This window comes from Hippocampus zosterae, chromosome 11, assembly GCF_025434085.1.
Source record: "Hippocampus zosterae strain Florida chromosome 11, ASM2543408v3, whole genome shotgun sequence".
Lineage (NCBI taxonomy): Eukaryota > Metazoa > Chordata > Actinopteri > Syngnathiformes > Syngnathidae > Hippocampus > Hippocampus zosterae.
The window spans coordinates 17,851,517-17,868,623 of NC_067461.1; the positions used below are offsets into that span (position 1 = coordinate 17,851,517).

General features: G+C 40.7%; 1 protein-coding gene across 1 annotated transcript in view; it reads left to right on the forward strand.

The window, feature by feature from the left end:
- Positions 1-3,136: 3,136 nt before the first annotated feature.
- LOC127610802 (cilia- and flagella-associated protein 46) overlaps positions 3,137-17,107 on the forward strand; it is a 45,586-nt gene continuing 31,615 nt past the window's right edge. Inside the window, exons 1-21 of the mRNA XM_052081244.1 lie at positions 3,137-3,239; positions 3,611-3,667; positions 3,745-3,863; positions 4,160-4,291; positions 4,492-4,556; positions 5,277-5,441; positions 5,980-6,103; positions 6,932-7,026; positions 7,358-7,483; positions 7,844-7,943; positions 8,377-8,475; positions 8,800-8,990; positions 9,715-9,940; positions 10,820-10,937; positions 11,719-11,848; positions 12,104-12,228; positions 13,385-13,500; positions 13,994-14,100; positions 14,513-14,725; positions 15,880-16,069; positions 16,258-16,407. Of these exons, the coding sequence (XP_051937204.1) occupies positions 3,619-3,667; positions 3,745-3,863; positions 4,160-4,291; positions 4,492-4,556; positions 5,277-5,441; positions 5,980-6,103; positions 6,932-7,026; positions 7,358-7,483; positions 7,844-7,943; positions 8,377-8,475; positions 8,800-8,990; positions 9,715-9,940; positions 10,820-10,937; positions 11,719-11,848; positions 12,104-12,228; positions 13,385-13,500; positions 13,994-14,100; positions 14,513-14,725; positions 15,880-16,069; positions 16,258-16,407 (2,640 nt within the window). The 5' untranslated portion in view covers positions 3,137-3,239; positions 3,611-3,618. The remainder of the gene's footprint in view (positions 3,240-3,610; positions 3,668-3,744; positions 3,864-4,159; positions 4,292-4,491; positions 4,557-5,276; positions 5,442-5,979; positions 6,104-6,931; positions 7,027-7,357; positions 7,484-7,843; positions 7,944-8,376; positions 8,476-8,799; positions 8,991-9,714; positions 9,941-10,819; positions 10,938-11,718; positions 11,849-12,103; positions 12,229-13,384; positions 13,501-13,993; positions 14,101-14,512; positions 14,726-15,879; positions 16,070-16,257; positions 16,408-17,107) is intronic.

Genomic DNA, 17,107 nt, shown 5'->3' on the forward strand with positions numbered 1-17,107 from the left:
TTACTGGGAGGGCGTAGGTGTTAATGGCCTGGATCTTAATCTTGACATTTCGCTGACAATGCAGGATCTGCCTTACCCAACTATGAGCCAAACCGCTTATTCTCACGAGGGTCGCGGGCGTGCTGGAGTTGTCATCAAATAGGAAGCGGGGTACACCCTAAATTGGTGTGTGCATGCAAATCTTATACTCATGCTCCTTGTAACAAATTACAAGGAGCATGCAAATCTCATAAAAGCATGCTCCTTGTAATTAGTTTTTTTTCTGCTTTCTAAATAAAGGATAAATAGCTACATTTCAGCCTAATTTGGTACTATAATTGCTTCAGAGTGGTATAAATTCCAGTTTTGTTCAGCTAATTTAAATGCATAATAACAAGGAGAACCCCTGTCGTGAAACACTGTAGCAACAGCTTCCCTGAGGTTTGCTTCAGTTGATATCCGGGAAGCAATTATTAATGACAATTAGTAACCAGCAAAATGGTGAAATTATTTGTATTTGTTTTCTATCTTGGTGCTCTTGTGTTTGTTTTGCCATATTGTTGCTTTTGATGCTTTGCACACCACTGCCACAGGTCGCAGTACATGTGTTCCCTGGTCTTCATCAGCACAGGTCACGTAGACTATAGGTACGATAGACTCGCGGGAGTGAATAGCATAAGATTTTGCTTTTATTTTAAGCATTGAATGTTGAATAAATGTTGTTTTCTGCAGGTGCTTGATCCCTTTCAGTGAACCATTTTGGATTTTGTCAGAGATTTTCTCGGACAAAGTTAAAGAAACGACTCGGCACACAGGAAAATTGTCTTCAATATCGGCGGGAGCGGACCTCTGAGAGCGAACGACGGTTGTTGCTCCGCGATCACACTCGAAGTCCCGTCTCCGCGAGTTCCACATTTTATTGTAACATATGCAAAATACAAGAAAAACACTGCCCCCAATATTTGCATGCCGCACCCCCGGTCGGGCACCTCAGTAGTGATTGGTTACCTGTTTTTCAACCTCGAACCACCAGTACATTGGCGCCTTTTCTGGCTGGTCTACATCGAATTAGCATGCTGTAGACTTTGCGGATGGTCAATGTCGTCTGGGCGCGACGGGTGTTCTCAACTCGTCTTTTGTTGCTCAACCGCTGTTCCCGGATTATTCATTCCCCTTTTGTGACAGAGTTTCGCCTTCTCCCCTGTGGTCGCCCACCTGTATTGACGTGCTAATTGTGGGCTTCAACAGCCCGCCGGCCAAATGGCCGGCGCCTTTGTGTGTAGGCATTTGGGGGTGCTGGATATGCACCCAAACGCTTCGATGTGCCCAAATAAATGAAACTTTAAACATGATACATTTTTGCTCATAGATTCTTCTAACAGATTTGGAAAACATCTCTCACTTGTCAGAGAGGTTCCGCTGTGTCGCTTCACTGAAGCACTTTTAGCTTGTAGATTTACTTCAATTATACTGCAGAACAGGTGTTTGCCTGTGGCATAATGAGTGATGGGAACAAACATTTGTCATTTTAAAAACCTAATCATCATGATTTAGCACCATTTGCGTGGGGCGGACTGAGCTAATTATTGTTTTTCCAAGCCAGAAACATCCCTGCCCGTAATTGATATTCCTGAGACCATTAAAATCCACCAATATATTGACAGTATGGACTAATTTCAGAGTGTGTTCTTTAGTTTGAATATTTAATAATAAGGCATTGTCATTTTCTGACCCAAATGAAACTAATAATGAACAGAATATTGATGAAATGAATATTGATATGTTAAACAATAAGCTCCTCTGTGACAGATTTCCTCAACTTCTCCATGCCTTAAAAATAAATAAGTAAATAAGAATTAAAGAAAAAAAAACCTTTTTGTTCTATGGCAAACATAACCTCCATCCATCCACTATCTTAACCGTTTGATCTTCACGAGGGTCACGGGCTTGTTGGAACGGATCCCGGCTGTCTGGGTCCACCATGCTGGGTAGGCAGGTTACTCTGAACTGGTTGCCAGACAATCGTAGTGCACTCATCGACAAACAACCATTCACAATCACAGGCACACCGTTGGACAATTAAGAAAGATCATGCATGTTTTTGGAATGTAGGAGGAAACCGCAGTATCTGGAGAAAACCCACCAAGGTACGGGGAGAACATGCAAACTCCACACAGGAAGGCGAGGCGGCCGGAATTGAACCCATGATCTCTGCACTGTGAGGCGGATGTGCTAATCACTCAACACCGTGCCACTATAGAACATATCATTTACCCCCCCCCCCCTGGCCCCCCGGCCCTCCAAAAGACAAAAATAAATAAAATAATCAAGGTCTTTGAATTTCTGTTTGAAGGGGGCATATTCAAACTTTTAATGTCAGGAACAAAGCACGAAGCAAATATTCAGACACACTGGATGCGGTTTACTTTCTTTTCATCAATCATTTGAGCTTAATTAAAACACTTGATCTGACACATGGCTGTTGTTATTGGGCCTCGGCTGTGCCTCAGATTATTTATCACACAAATAAATAATTAAATATTTCCACATACCCCCTGCTAGGTGCTAATGTGCCCATTTGGATATGCAAAACCCCTGGTTGGAAAAACACTGGCCGATATCATAGACGTTCGTAACAACTCATTGAGCTGGAATTGCAAAGTAGATCTGGGTAATGGTGACGCTGATGGTGTAGTGGTACACTTGCCTGACTTGTGTGCGGGCAGCGTGGGATTGGTTCCCGCTCAATGACAGTGTGGATGTGGGTGTGAATGGTTGTTCATCTCTGCGACTAGCTGGTCATCAATTCGGGATGTTGCCCATTTTTCGCCCTAAGTCGGCTGGGATACGCTCCAGCAAAAAAATGACTTCTCTGTTGCAGAGGGGGCTACAACAATACAAATGATATGGACACGCTGCATGCAGGTACACATGCACGGCCACCCCAGCCCATTCCTCAGTGATGTGTTGTGTCAACCTGGCCACCACACGGTACCCCTAAATTTCCGACTTGTATTGCTAATATCCTGCGTGAGGGTCAGTAGTGCTCCTAAAGATTTAAAAAAAAAAAGAAGATATTCTAGCTTCCAGCCATGAGAGATGTTCACAATTTTTGACTTTCTTTGCTTGCCGTAGGGCAGACAGCTCTGTTGCTAAGCAACCCACGAAAACTAATACAGTACCAGGAACGCATGATTGGTAAAAACTCCTCGCAAAAAAATTAAAGAAAATACATGTTCCTGATACACTCTACCACAGAGGTATTTGAAATATTTAAAGTTTGATTAACTTACTAGTCAGACGTAACATTTACGTTCTATTTTGCTAGCGAATTCTTTTGACAATAACGTCCAATGAAATAAAAATGTGCCATTTTAGAAATGTTGATTAATGAACGAAAGAATAAAGAGCTGATCTATCGTGAAAAAATGAAAGAAGTGACGCGTGCTGGCGTCTTTCATGTCCGGAAACGAGCCATGAAAAGTCGTTGTTTCCGTTTCAAAAGCGTAATATATGTTACTTGGTTTTTGGAAAGAAAAAAAAAGTCACCAATAGTTTTTTTTGGGGAGAACAGAGAAAATAAATGTGAATCAATTTATTTCTGTTGTTACACTGCATGCTCTGCAAATAGAAGCAAAAATGGATCTGGATGTCCTTCAGTATTTGGCCAAGGCCAGGAAAAAACAAGGTTTGTGTTCCTGCATGCTCAGGTACTGTTAAAATACATTATGGAAGTTGTATTGCACAGATTTGCTTTGTATACAGACCTTGCAGCTTTGCAATCAGCCTTCAATGAATTGGAAGAGATGACAGAAGCTGACTCAGGAGGACCACTCAGCTTTGACCAACATATGTACATCTCCTGCGCAGAAGTTGCTCTGGCGGTAGGGGACAATGGTTGTGTCAATGAACAGAGGTGTCAAATCCAGGTCCAGAAAGTGAAAACTGCCAAAGTTTGGTTTTAGCCATAGGTGCCATCTACTCACCCGGCAGGTAAACTAGCATCTGAGGAGCTTTTACTTCCTAGACCTGAATTTGACACTTCAAAAATTGATATAAATAACATAGACCAGCAACAAAGGAGTTTAACTGAAACATGTATTTGACAGTTCTATGTACAATTCAAATGACAAAATGATAAGCATGTAGAAACAATTCTTCTCTTTGGATTGTGTTTTAGCTGGGTTGTTTAGAAATAACTGCAGCCTGTCTGAAGAGGTTCTTTGATGGCAATCCACCAGCTGATCAATATCTGTGTCGAGCCTTCCTCTGTCAGAGCCAACTGAAGGTTCCCGCACCCACAGGGAGCATGGTGAGTAAAGGAAAGGCACAGCTCCTTGGTGGACTTATTTACACTAGGTATGCACTCAGTATGTTATGCAGTTTTATGGTACAATGTAAGTGGTTATGTTAGCTGTCTATGCAATCAAGGAAATTACTTTTGAATCATTGTACAATATGTTTGAGGTATTGACTTCTCAACGACATTGTGGTTATGTTGTTTTGTTTTAGGGAGACTTTAAAGAAAATGTGCAGTATTTTCTGAAAGCAATTGACATTTCAAAGCGAGAGAAAAGGTCAGTAATCCTTCCATACCCCAATTGTTGCCATATACTGGTGAACACATATACATAAACAGTAAGACATAATATGCATACACAATTAAATATACCTTCTGCAGAACGTGTACAGCAGACTGTGTGTAGTTAGTCTGATTTTCCATTACATTAATGTTTGAATGGCAAACAATGAATAATTAAATGATATCTACTTACTTACCATGACCTCTTATTCACGCTTGGCTAATCTGTACTTTGTTGGTTTAATTCAAACACCTTTGCGGCAGTCATTGATATATAAGTGTATAAATCCCCTAGTGTTTTTCTGTAAAAGATGTTTGTACGTGCTTCTTGGCTAACAAATGCACAATGTGTCAAGAAAAGGGTCAAATGAGCAAACTCCAATTAGCACCTTAGGGAATATGTATGTTAAATCTTGCCCAGACAAGTACACAACATGCTCTCCGGTGGATAAAATAGTCCCGCTAAAGTAGTTTATTTATAATGAATATACATTTACTTTTTACGCAGAACATTACTTCTCTACTGTGGCTCATTAAACAAACAGTTCAAAATTCCACTGTTTTGCATTTCGCATTGCTTGGGTTGTCAGATTCCAATTCTGGAGTTGAGCAAAGACAATACATTCCTTACTTGTGAATATATTTATATATATTTTAGGCACTATTTAAATAAAGGTTGTTTTTCTTTGTTGTGCTTGTGGTTTGTTTCTGCCAGATCGCACTACATTGTGTTCAATGCCTCAGTACTGTATCTTCAGATGGTGCGTCCTCTCCTGCAGCCAGGGCGGTGTTGCCAACTCATATCCTCCCTCAGGCAGGTGGTCAAAAGTCTGGAATTGGTGGCAGACAAGGACCACAGCTGGAGGGCTGAACTCATGATGCAAGTGGTACCCTGTTGTTTTCTTTTGCTCATTCTGGATTCACGGGGATGGTATACAGAGCCAATTAAGCAGCATTTTACGTGCCGCAACAGCTTTGTTGCTCCCCAATTAATTGGCTTGCTTCTCATCTAATAGAGGAAGTGCGCTGATGTAAGCTGTCTCATGTTCATGAAAACACCTCAGGTTCAAATGCTAATTTAGTTTTTTGGTCACCAGACACAATGTGCAATGTGGTTATATCGTGTTTTGGGATGTGAGTGAGTTTTAATTGGATTCACAGTTCTTGACAGGATAAACAGTGTAGATGACCTATTTGTATCTCAGTCCACAATCAGTTATATAATATAACTGAACTTCATATTCAGCTTAAATTATGATGCAAAACAATCCAACTGCAGCGTGACGAGAAAACTGACGAAAGATGAGCAATACGTTATGTCATTTGGTTATCACATATCGATACACTGTGCTTTGGACTTCAAAACAATGTGCAAACACTTTTTTAAAGAATGTCCGCCACTGTCTACTTTGGTTCAGGCACCTAATTGACTCTCTTTTGGACGCTGGGAAAACTGATGACGCTGCAAGTTATGCCCGAGTTACAGAGGAATTCATCAGAAAACACTGCCCACATCTTTATTCAAACGTGTTTCGTTTACAGGTATGCGATGCAATGTCTTCACAAGGAAAATGTCCAAAAAATGTTAACAGGATGGGAGATTGGGCGGCAGGATCATCGACTAGTTAGCACGTCTGCCTCACAGTGCAGAGGTGCAGGGATTGAGTCCAAGCCCTTCCTTTGTGGAGTTTGCATGTTCACTCCGGATCCCCCTCCGGATACTACGGTGGCCTCCCACATTCCAAAAACATACATGGCAGGTTAATGGAACACTCTAAATTGTCCCACGGTGTGAGTGTGAGTGCAAATGGTTGTTTGTCTCTGTGTGCCCTGTGATAGGCCAGAATCGAACCCTCCACCACTGCACTGCAGACGTGCTAACCAGTCGACCTGCGTGCTGCCCTATTAGTATTATTATTACTATTACTACTACTGCTTCTACTACTATTTTCTTTTTTTCATTATTATTTTTCATTCATTAACACAAGGGCACCAACAATTCAATTCACGTCTGGATAGCAATATATTCGCCAATATTAACATGTGGTTGAATTCATATTTAGCTCTGCTAGACATCCATTGGTGTATACAGTGCTCAATTTTGCAACACTGTAACGGGGAAAAAAAACATGAAATTGATATTTGCAATCAATGGTCCACGTTCGTGGCAGTGTTTAGTAAGCCACATCATACTGATTCTGTAAGGGAACTCACAAACATGTGCACAGATATGCACACGCACTCGCACGTACATACTCAGACACACTCAGCAGTAGCAGGTATGAATGAAGCGACTTCTTGCATTGCAATCTAATTCATAGCAAATCCCAGAAGTCAATTTCGATTGTAACCGCAGCCCTCTCGCCATAGGTGTGGCATAACCTGTCAAAAAGGGAAATCCTCCTGAAAAAAAGCCGCCAGTCTACTACCTTAACGGTGATTTACAAAATGCTGCAATTTAAAAGGTAAGGAACTTTGATACGCAGAATAATAAGTGCCAATATTTAGAATACATTTCTTTCTTGCTTTCTCTCTGCATGCGTCTCTGAGAGTGAATTGTGGCACTCAAAATGGTGACTTCACATTTTAATTTACATTGTGTTGTCAATCAAAGTTATGATTTTTACGACTGATGACATACGATCTAAGTTTACAATATTAACCGGTTTTGATCCTGATGTATTTCAGTATTAAGATTTGTGGCATATTTCACCATAAGCAGTTTATTTCTTTCACACGCAAATGAAGTGAACATCCACTGGATTTATTTACTCAAAGAAATCTCCTCGTTTTTAGGGGGTTGGCAGAAATAAACGAGGATGAACTTGCAAAAAAGGATTTCAATGAGCTTGAGGAGATTTTTAGTCTCCTGGGGGACTCCACAAAAGCTTCTCTCAGGATACCCGTCCCTCCAGCTCACAGGTATATCACCTTGAGTGCCCGGGTTAAATCCCATCATGAATATGAAATTTGGAGCAACAATTGAGGTAGTAGTGGTCCTATTCTGACTTAACAAGGAACCCAACTTGTAACCGGAATCGTTCAAATACAAACGATGCTCAACCCTTTTGTACTTGTTTATTTGTACCCATGGCAGTGACCCCTACATTTCCAACTAATTACTATGCTGCAATTCTAGAAAATGATGTTTATTATGCCGATTGGCAGCATGAATGCTTGTAGTTCACACATGCAGTGCAGCAGTAAGAAGGTAGAGGTAAATAATGATTTTGTTGTTATTTGAATTGCATATTGCATATGAGATTTTGTCTTGGATTTTAGAGTGTCCTTCCTCCTGGAGCTCGCTCTGCTGTCCTTACAAGGGAAGAATCACAAAGTGGCTTCCAAATGTTTAAAAAGGTTAAAGTCAACAGGGGAGATTGTAAGTGTCCAATCTTGTCCTAAAATCTTGAAGCAGTAGGAAGGCTCCATACAATAAATAAAATGTATTATTATTATTATTATTATTGTTATTATTATTATTATAACAGCCCGGTGTTGAAAAGACACATATCCATACGTACAGTTTATTACTTTGTAATATTTTTCCTCTCTGAATTCTGATTGTAATTTCCCCATTGCGGGACAAATAAAGGATATCTTAATCTTAATCTTAAATATAAGTAAAAATATACAGTATATTCTTAGCAAAATGGCACTTATGTGCATTTTTGAAGGGACATTGATGACGAGAAAAGTTAAATGATGCCATAATACCCATATCTCATGTATGAATAGTTACTTGGATTTCAAATGAAGCTAATCTTTTTCTTAGTACATCTAACACTAATTCTTGAATTGCTATTTCCTTTTAGAGTATCGGTGAACAAATAATAATGGAGTGTGTCAACTGTGAAATAAACCTCCGGAAGAAAGAGACAAAGACGAATGATTATTCCAAATCCAGTGTGGAGGTGCTCAATCATCAGACACATCTCTGAACATATTATTAATCAAGCGGCAATTTTACTAGTTTGAAAAGCAGTTGAAAAAGTATCACTTTGTTTTTAGTCAGCTTTTGTGCTTAAATCTTAGTTAAATTAATGGCCGTACTTGCTGTTGAAATTGAGTTTTATGTTTGTTGTTAATGTCTTCATGATTCCATATATTAATATGCGATAGTCAGATCGCACTACAATTCTGAGATCATAAACCAATTTTTTTCAAAATAGTGCACTCGGTGATGGAAGAGTTGTCTCTCCTAATTGATTCAGAAGATTTTGTTTTCCGCCCCCTAGGCCCGTCTAAAAGCAATTGGAAAGCTAAATCACTGTCTGCAGGCTGCACTCAGAGAAGGGGACCCTCAAGCCGTGCAAGCGGTGTGTGCGACCCAGTGGAGCTTTTGTCTTCCGCTTTTGCAGCATAATCTCCGCAGACACGTCAAGACACCTCTGTCGCGGGTGGCCCAAGCACTCGAAGACATGCAATGGTAAAAAAGTTGTATTGATATTATCTATAATGTGCACATATTTTGGGGCTTAGCCCTTTAGTTGTGGTATAACCTGATTTGTTGCTATCTATGTTCCCAACACTATAATCTCATTTTATGTGTTATAAATTGTGCAAAATGGAAGTGAGCGCCACTCTCGACCACCTTTCCTTCTTCCCAATTCCCAACTATCAACCAAGACCAAGGGAAGATGTTTGCGATATTCTGCCAACCATTTTTCACAGTATAGACAGCATGATCGTGTAGCCTGTGTGGCGGGCCTATTAGTTCCCACATCAGGACAGAAATTTGCTGTCCGTTCCGGGTCTGAATGCTGCTTTATGATAACCCCCAGTCTTCACTTTGCAACAGAGCTCTCTTCTGTGGTTGTGACTGCCTTTGCTTAAATAAAGTGAATTTCAGTTGGGATGAAAATAAAGATTTATAAGATCAGATTCAATTGTGCTATACGCAACGGTCCTGATTGATATCAGCACCAGACTTATAGAATGGAAGACCCTCGTGGTGTATGCTTAATACTTCTGAATGAAGTTACCTGCCTGCCTCTCAGCCCGCCTACCAACCCCCCTACCTACCTACTGTACCTACCGACCAGCTAACGATAATGTGATTCTAATATAATTGAATAAAACTCTACATTGTTTGTCAGTCCAGAACGCATGCATTAGTTTCTATTCTAACATTTACAATTTAATTTTTCCAGCATGCTGTTCCCAGTTCGATGTCAGGTCCATGCCGAGCTTGCAGTGACTGAAGAGGAAGACGGCCTCCTCGAGGCTTCAATGGTTCACCTCCAGAAAGCCATGTTGCTGGATAATGGCACACAGAAAGAAAGATTGTCGTCAGCTTTCCATCTCCTACAGCTCAGAAGAAACCTTTATCAAACGCCCTCTCGGAGCGAGGATAAAGCTGCGATGCTTATGCAGCAGGTTTACAGCACTTTGTGTCACACATTGAACATTTTTGGAAGCTGCACAAAGTAGAATTTTGGAAGGAAAGGCTATTCGTCACATTTATGAAGATGGGATAGAGGAGGTTCCAATAAAATGGATACATCGCTTGATAAATCTCCAACTTTAATAAGACAGTTTAACTGGTGTTGCTTAAGACAAATCATTTTGAAGTGTGTAAGCCGTTTAGCAGCAGCTGAAGTCACTGTTATTTGTACCCTTTATGAAATCTAATGCAGTAGTAGTACAGGTATGTCGTGGTACTTGCTGCTTCCTTTCGTGCAGACGACTCGGGTTTGATTGGAGGCCAGCGCCCCAATACCCAGCCATTGTTGGCCCCAACCCTAGATTAAAAAAACAAAAAACAAAAAAAGGCTGGTTTGTGGAAGGAAAAATATGTTATGTAAAAATTGTGTCAAACAAATCATGCCAGTGACCCACTGTGGCAACCTTTCAGCCAAAAATTGAGAAAAAAAAAACAATTCAAATGATTGCACTTATTTTTCGTCATTTACACAACCATAGTGTCTATAGCTCAGCACTCGATGATGATGATGCAACAGCGTTTTTGCTTTGCGATATCGCTAAACACACAGGGAACACGCAAACTCCGCACAAGAAAGCCAGAGCCGTAATCCAACATTGCACCTCTGAACTATGAGGCGGACGTGATTACCAGTACTCCAGCGTTCCGCGATGGAGAATTTATTCTATGAAATTTCATCATATATTTTTTCGGGGCCCAAAATATTTTGACATTAAATTTACATTACGCAGTAATCACATGGCCAAATATTTGATTGTATATAGTCGTTAGGTTTACTGTACTTGGCAGTAAGCACCCTTTTGTATTTTCAGGTCAAAGACAGGCAGCCCCAACAGAATACAGATTGCCGTCCTTTACTGCTAACTGTGGGTCAACTGTTGGCACCTGCTGATTTCCAGATGGTGCTGAATGCAGACAACATCTCGAAAAGTACAATTTCTTCTTCACATTCAGTTTTCACATCGATGTGAATTGATTTTCTTTCAACGCGCCTCATGCTTCATCTGTTTTGAAAAAGTTGGAGAAAAAAAAAGATTTTTTCCCAAACATACGTCCAGTATTCTGCATGCACTTAGGTATCACATTTCTCCTTTATGTGAGGACGTTAATTCGGTCTGCGTTGAGCATTACAGGCTATAATAAATAAATGTCATCATACAATGAATGACATTGTTTCACATTTACTGTGGTATCGCTGCACTCAAAAGATGGAGATTTTCATGAAAAGCTCATTTAGTTACCAGCAATAATCATCAAAAACAAATAGAGTCAAGGATTAGCAACAGCGCACACATACTGTATACTGTACACACTGTACCATTTTGAACCATTGCAGTCACCAACCGCTCTTCTTAATCCAATTACTACACTAAACGCCCCTGGCGCTGCTGAGACCACGGCATATCAAAATAAGATCGAAACAAGAACTTAAAAGTTCTCTTTTAAGTTGCATTCTTATCGTCTTGCTTTGTAGCCATTGATGTGACTGAAGCGAGATTGATTTTCACGCATTTCTTCCTCTTGCAGTGTGATTTCCGCTGTGCATTACCATGCATATTTAATTCATTTTACCTAAATGATAGGCAGTCACTGAAGTAACAGCAACAAAATCAATAGAATAGTTAGTGCATTCCTAACCTCTACAATACTTTCTTAATCATTTCTGAAAATAGAACTTTACAACATAATTCCTTGTTTTTTGTTTGACTAGTTACCAAAGCCAATGTTGGGTGCGGACCAATAGCGCAGCTCTCTGCTGAGGCTCATAATTACTATGCAGCTGTGCAGAAGTTGGATGGATACCTGGATCGACAAGGAGAAAACACTGACAACACAGAGAGGTGCTTTGTTTGTGTGTGTGTGTGTGTGTGTGTGTGTGTGTGTGTGTGTGTGTGTGTGTGTGTGTGTGTGTGTGTGTGTGTGTGTGTGTGTGTGTGTGTGCGCAAAGTGGTTCTTCCAATGTTTCATGTTAAGCTGCACATCTGAAACCTATTGTAACTTGAGAAAACCGGATTTATTTAGCACAGTAAATAGCCATATTAACTAATGTTTACAATCTGCAATGTAATGTGTACATGACCTCTTCTCGTGTCTAGATTGAGGCTTTGGGCTACCCTTGCAAAGACTGCAAGAAAACAGGAAGTCTGGGATGTGTGCAGAGTGGCTGGTCGATTCTGTTTGCTCTATGATGAAGCAAGATCTAAGATGTCCAGATGTCACAGTAAGATGCTCAATTAAAGGATCATCAAAAAGGCATATTAATTGGGCAGAAGACAGAACAGATATATTTAATTATATTTGTTAACCGAGGAACAAAACAATTGAAGCTATGTGTTACTTTTAAATATAAGAAAACCTTTATTAGTCTCACAATGGAGAAATTCTCGATTCACAGCAGCAAAGTAATGAAAGGAAGAAGTAGAACAACAAAACATCTGTATCGGCGCTCCACGCTGACGCTCCTTTCTTCTCATCGTCGGCTCCTCAAGCCTTACATCCATCCAGCTGCAAACCGTTCAAAAGCACCGATCTCTCCGCTGAACAAAGTTGGGTTGTGAAAAATGCTGCCCATAACAGGCGCAAGACACAAGTGCACCGGGACTGTCCAGCAACGACAGTCAAATGGCGCCGACATTCCTCCCAGGCAAAAACATTGCTGGTATACCCATGCTGCCGAGGAGGCGCATCCACCAAGCAGTTTCCTCCTTGATGAATGTCATGGCCAAAAAATGCTGAAAAATGTCCACATCAGGTCCACACGACGTAACAATAAACACAAAGTGATAAAACAAACCAAAAAAACAACAATAAAAGCAAGGCTCATGAGAGCACTTGCCGACGGCTGCCTATTCGGGCGCCATCTTGACTTCAAAGCCATAGGATATAGGATATATATGGCCATAGACATATGATGTACACACTTAAACTACTCAGTTATTGCTTTTATGAGTTAAGGGAGAAAGTCGAAGACAAAAAGTATATAAATATAAATGATCAAATATAGATATAAGCATATTAAAAATGGGATAGTCCAGGTTTTCAGGACCGTCTATTCAATAGCCTGACAGCAGTTGGCAGGAGCGCGCGGCGTTAGCTCTCCCTCTTGCAGCGCGGGTGTATCAGTCTCTGGTTGAAGGAGTTGCCCAGTGCTGTCAGGGTGGAGGGGGGGTGGGCCACCCTGCTGATAAGCTGTTAGCCTAGCAAGCATCCTCCAGTTGACCACCTCTTCCAGAGTGTCAAAACGTTGACAGTGTTTTATTTATCTATTGACCATGACATTTTGATGACAACAAGTTTATAGACTAATGCCTTGATTAAAAAATAGAAAACAAGTTGTATGATGTGTTTAACCGGTTTATTGCCCAATTTGTGTACAGAATCAAAATGCTCAGAGGATGAAAGCCCTCCTGAAAACTTTAACAGCTTTGAAGAATATCAACCCTGTGCGAAGAAGTTGCGCCTTTTAGCCGAAATATGCTTCATAACCGCTGAGGTATGTTTTGTCTTTCCTAAAAACAATAGTCAGGGGTACCCAACCTTTGACCGTAGATCTATTTTATCAAGCAACCAACTTCCCGCCATCGAACCCTTACCGCACATTCACACATACACACACACACATTCATATTCATACCAACGGACTGCGAGAGTAAACTGAAGTGCCTGGAAAAAACCCACACAGGCACCAGGAAAACATGCAATCCCCACACAAGAGGGCCAAACCTGTATTTGAATCCACAATCTGTGAACTGCGAAGTGGATGTCTGAGTCGATCACAATGACGCCACTTTAAACTCTACGCTATATAAAGGCTTTGGCCTGAAGACAGCTGGGATGGGCTCCAGCAACCCGGCAACACTTGTGAGCAAAAACGGCTGGATTGCTAAATGGTCTGCGGATTTGTGTCTATCACGGGGGAGTTCCCTCGTGATAAATTAGGGAACTACTGTATGTTTTTTTTAGGTGAAATCATCTTTCTTATTCAGGCTACTGCCCAAAAACTACAAATGCAAGGTGTGCAGCTCAACAGCCCTGCCGTCCTGCCACAGGATGTCGGTGTGTCTGAAGATGATCCACATTGGATTATTTACAGGTAAACAACGACTTGGCCAACACTCTGAAAACGCATATACAGCCGTGGAAAAATATATATATATCGTCTTCCTTTGTATTCCAATTTAGCATGGTTCATTGTGCAGTTTATTGTAAAGAACTTTGCTTCACACTTGTATTTTTTAATACTTAATGTGTAGTTTGTAGTGTTAGTACTCTTTACTAGATCCTCTTAATTTGTTTTGAATTCATGATGTTTTGTTTTTCGTCAAAGTCTATCCCGATTAAGGGCAACTGTGAGATATTGACCACACTACGCATGATCTACCACATTTAACTGTGTAACAGTGCCATATCTATTCCCTTAAAAAGTAATGATTGAACACAATATATTTATTGGAGAGCATGATATTAAAGGGATCTATTGTTATTCTTTATCCAACTCCAATTAGAGACTGGATCCAGGATCTGTCTGCCTACGCCACATCCACTTTCCTGCGAGCAGCGGAGCTTGGCACACAGATCAGGGAACCCTGGGTTGTGGCAAATTCCGCCATTTATTTATGGAACTACAACAGGCACTTGTTGGTGACTGGAGCCTATAACTGTCTCATCCCCACCTTCCAAAGCCTGGTAGAGATGTTCCAAAAGACGGAGTGCACAGGGTAGGGACATGCGTTGTAAATTAATCTTGATAGCTTTTGACGCACTTGACACACCTGAGAGAAGGTCTTCTGTCATGTCTGTTCAATTAGCAAGCTGCACATTTTTCATTTAATATTTAAAAAGCCTGATTATTTTTTTAAAGACCCGTAAAGACACCATTCCAGAACCTAGTCTCCTGAAAATAAAAGATTTTCTGTGTCTTGTTGAGACAGTAAGACCTTAATTTGAGATCTGCTTTACAGGTGCTAATGAGCAGATTTAGTATCGGCTTTTAAGTAGTTGTTAAAATGTAGGTCTGAGTTGATAATTGCACCTATATTTCTATTGTAGCTTTCAATGACATAGAAATAAGGTGAGCGCTGATCTTTGACCTTTGACATCTGGTGCCAAAAACAACCACTTCTATTTTTCCTGGGTTGAGCTGGAGAAAATTCAGGTTCATCCACTCATTAACTTGATGAATAAACGTACTTAATGAACATACAGTAAGGGAATACAGTCAGGTGATGACACTGAAATGTCAAGTTGCTTGTCATCTGCATAAGTATGATGAGATGTTGTGTTGCTCCATAATCTGAGCAAGAGGGATCTTGTAAATATTAAATAGAATTGGTCCAAGAATGGAACCTTGTTGAACCCTGCATGTGATCATAGTCATGACCACCAAATAGGAAGTAGTAGTCCCGATCTTGCAAGTAATATTTGAACCAATTTAACACAGTGCCAGTTATTCCCACCCACTGTTCTTGTCTGTCGAGCAGTATATTATGATCAACTGTGTCAAAATGGAGCACTGAGATCTTATTTTTGAACATGTCATCACTAGTCTCAGTGCTGCGATGTGGAGAAAAATCCAGTCTGGAATGCATTCAAGACATTGTTTTGCATCTTATAACAGAATATGTTGAAAAACAGCCCTTGCAGTGATTTTTGTTTTCCCAGAAAAATGAAAGATTTGATATGGGCCTGTAGTTACTTTTTGTTGGCTCATCCAAGTTAGTTTTTTTCAGAACTGCTTTCATTACTGCAGTTTAAGGCCAGGGGAAACTGCCCTGATTGACATCGACTGCCCACATCGACATTGTACTCCAAGTTTAAGTGACTTAACATTCCCAAAATGGTTAATATAGACCATTCATGTTGTCATTCCTAGAAATCATGCTCTGTTGGTCCTCCTTTGTGATGCCGTTGCTCGAGGTTTGTACCAGCATCTAGCTGTCCCAGATAACATGGAACAAGCCTATCCACAAGAGAAGGGAAAAGTAAAATCAGAGAAAGCCATCGTGAGTCAAGCTGCTGTGCTTGACCCTGATGCACTCCTTAAGGTCCAAAAAGCCTTTGAGGTATGTCAGTGTGTGTAATGTGTTAGTGGGATGCTCCAGTGTTTCAGTTTCAGTTTGGAAGAGCAATTCTAGATCTTCGAAAAGTTTAATTTTGTTTTCATAATACACGATATTGTACCATATGTCTTGTAAAAAAAAACCAAAACAACTTTAAATAACCTTAAATAATGTTTTGTCTTCACTCTTAGCTGTGTAACTACGCCCTTTCCATATCCAATGGCAACACCATAGGAGAGGCAGTACCCATTGCTGTCCAGAAGCAACTGGTGGCTACATGGGCACAGATCAAAATCCTCTTGCAGCAGCAGATTGGCTGCCAAACGGATACAGATGAAAAGGTACCTTTCTCTCTTTCAACCCCCGATAGTAATCTCTTGGGTCAAAATCAATTTCTCATCAAATATAGCATTTCACTGTCTTTGCACGATATTTCTGGTATCAACGGCATGTGAGACAATGCAGATGATGTGCTTCTGTTGGCTTCATCAAGCCTAAATCTTCTCTCCCTTCATAACTCAGTTTAATGTGGTTTGGATGAGAATTGACATTGCCAAATATGAGGCAGTGGTCTTCGATAGAAATTCAAGTATCTTGGGGTGTTTTTCATGAGTCAGGGAAGAATGGCTGTCAGAATGATGCAGTGTCTGCAGTGATGCGGCCTCTGCATCAGTGTGTATGAAGGAAGAGCTCAGCTTGATAAACATCTAAATCTACATTCTTATCCTGACCTCTGGTCACGGGTTCTTAATGGTGACTGAAAAAAGACGCTCATTGATACAAGTGTGACAAATTAGTTTTATTGATCCGGCTCTCTTTAGCGATAGGGTGAGAAGCTTGATTATGTGGGAGGAGCTCAAAGTAGAGCGGCTATTCCTTCACATACAGGAGCCAGTTGTTCGGATGCCTCCTGGATGCCTCCCAGGTGATGTGTTCTGGGCACATCCCATAGGAAGGAGGCCCCAGATGACCCCCGGACAATCTGGAGAGCCTCTTACCTCCCAGATCGCCTGGAAAATCCTCCAAATTCACTTGGAGGGG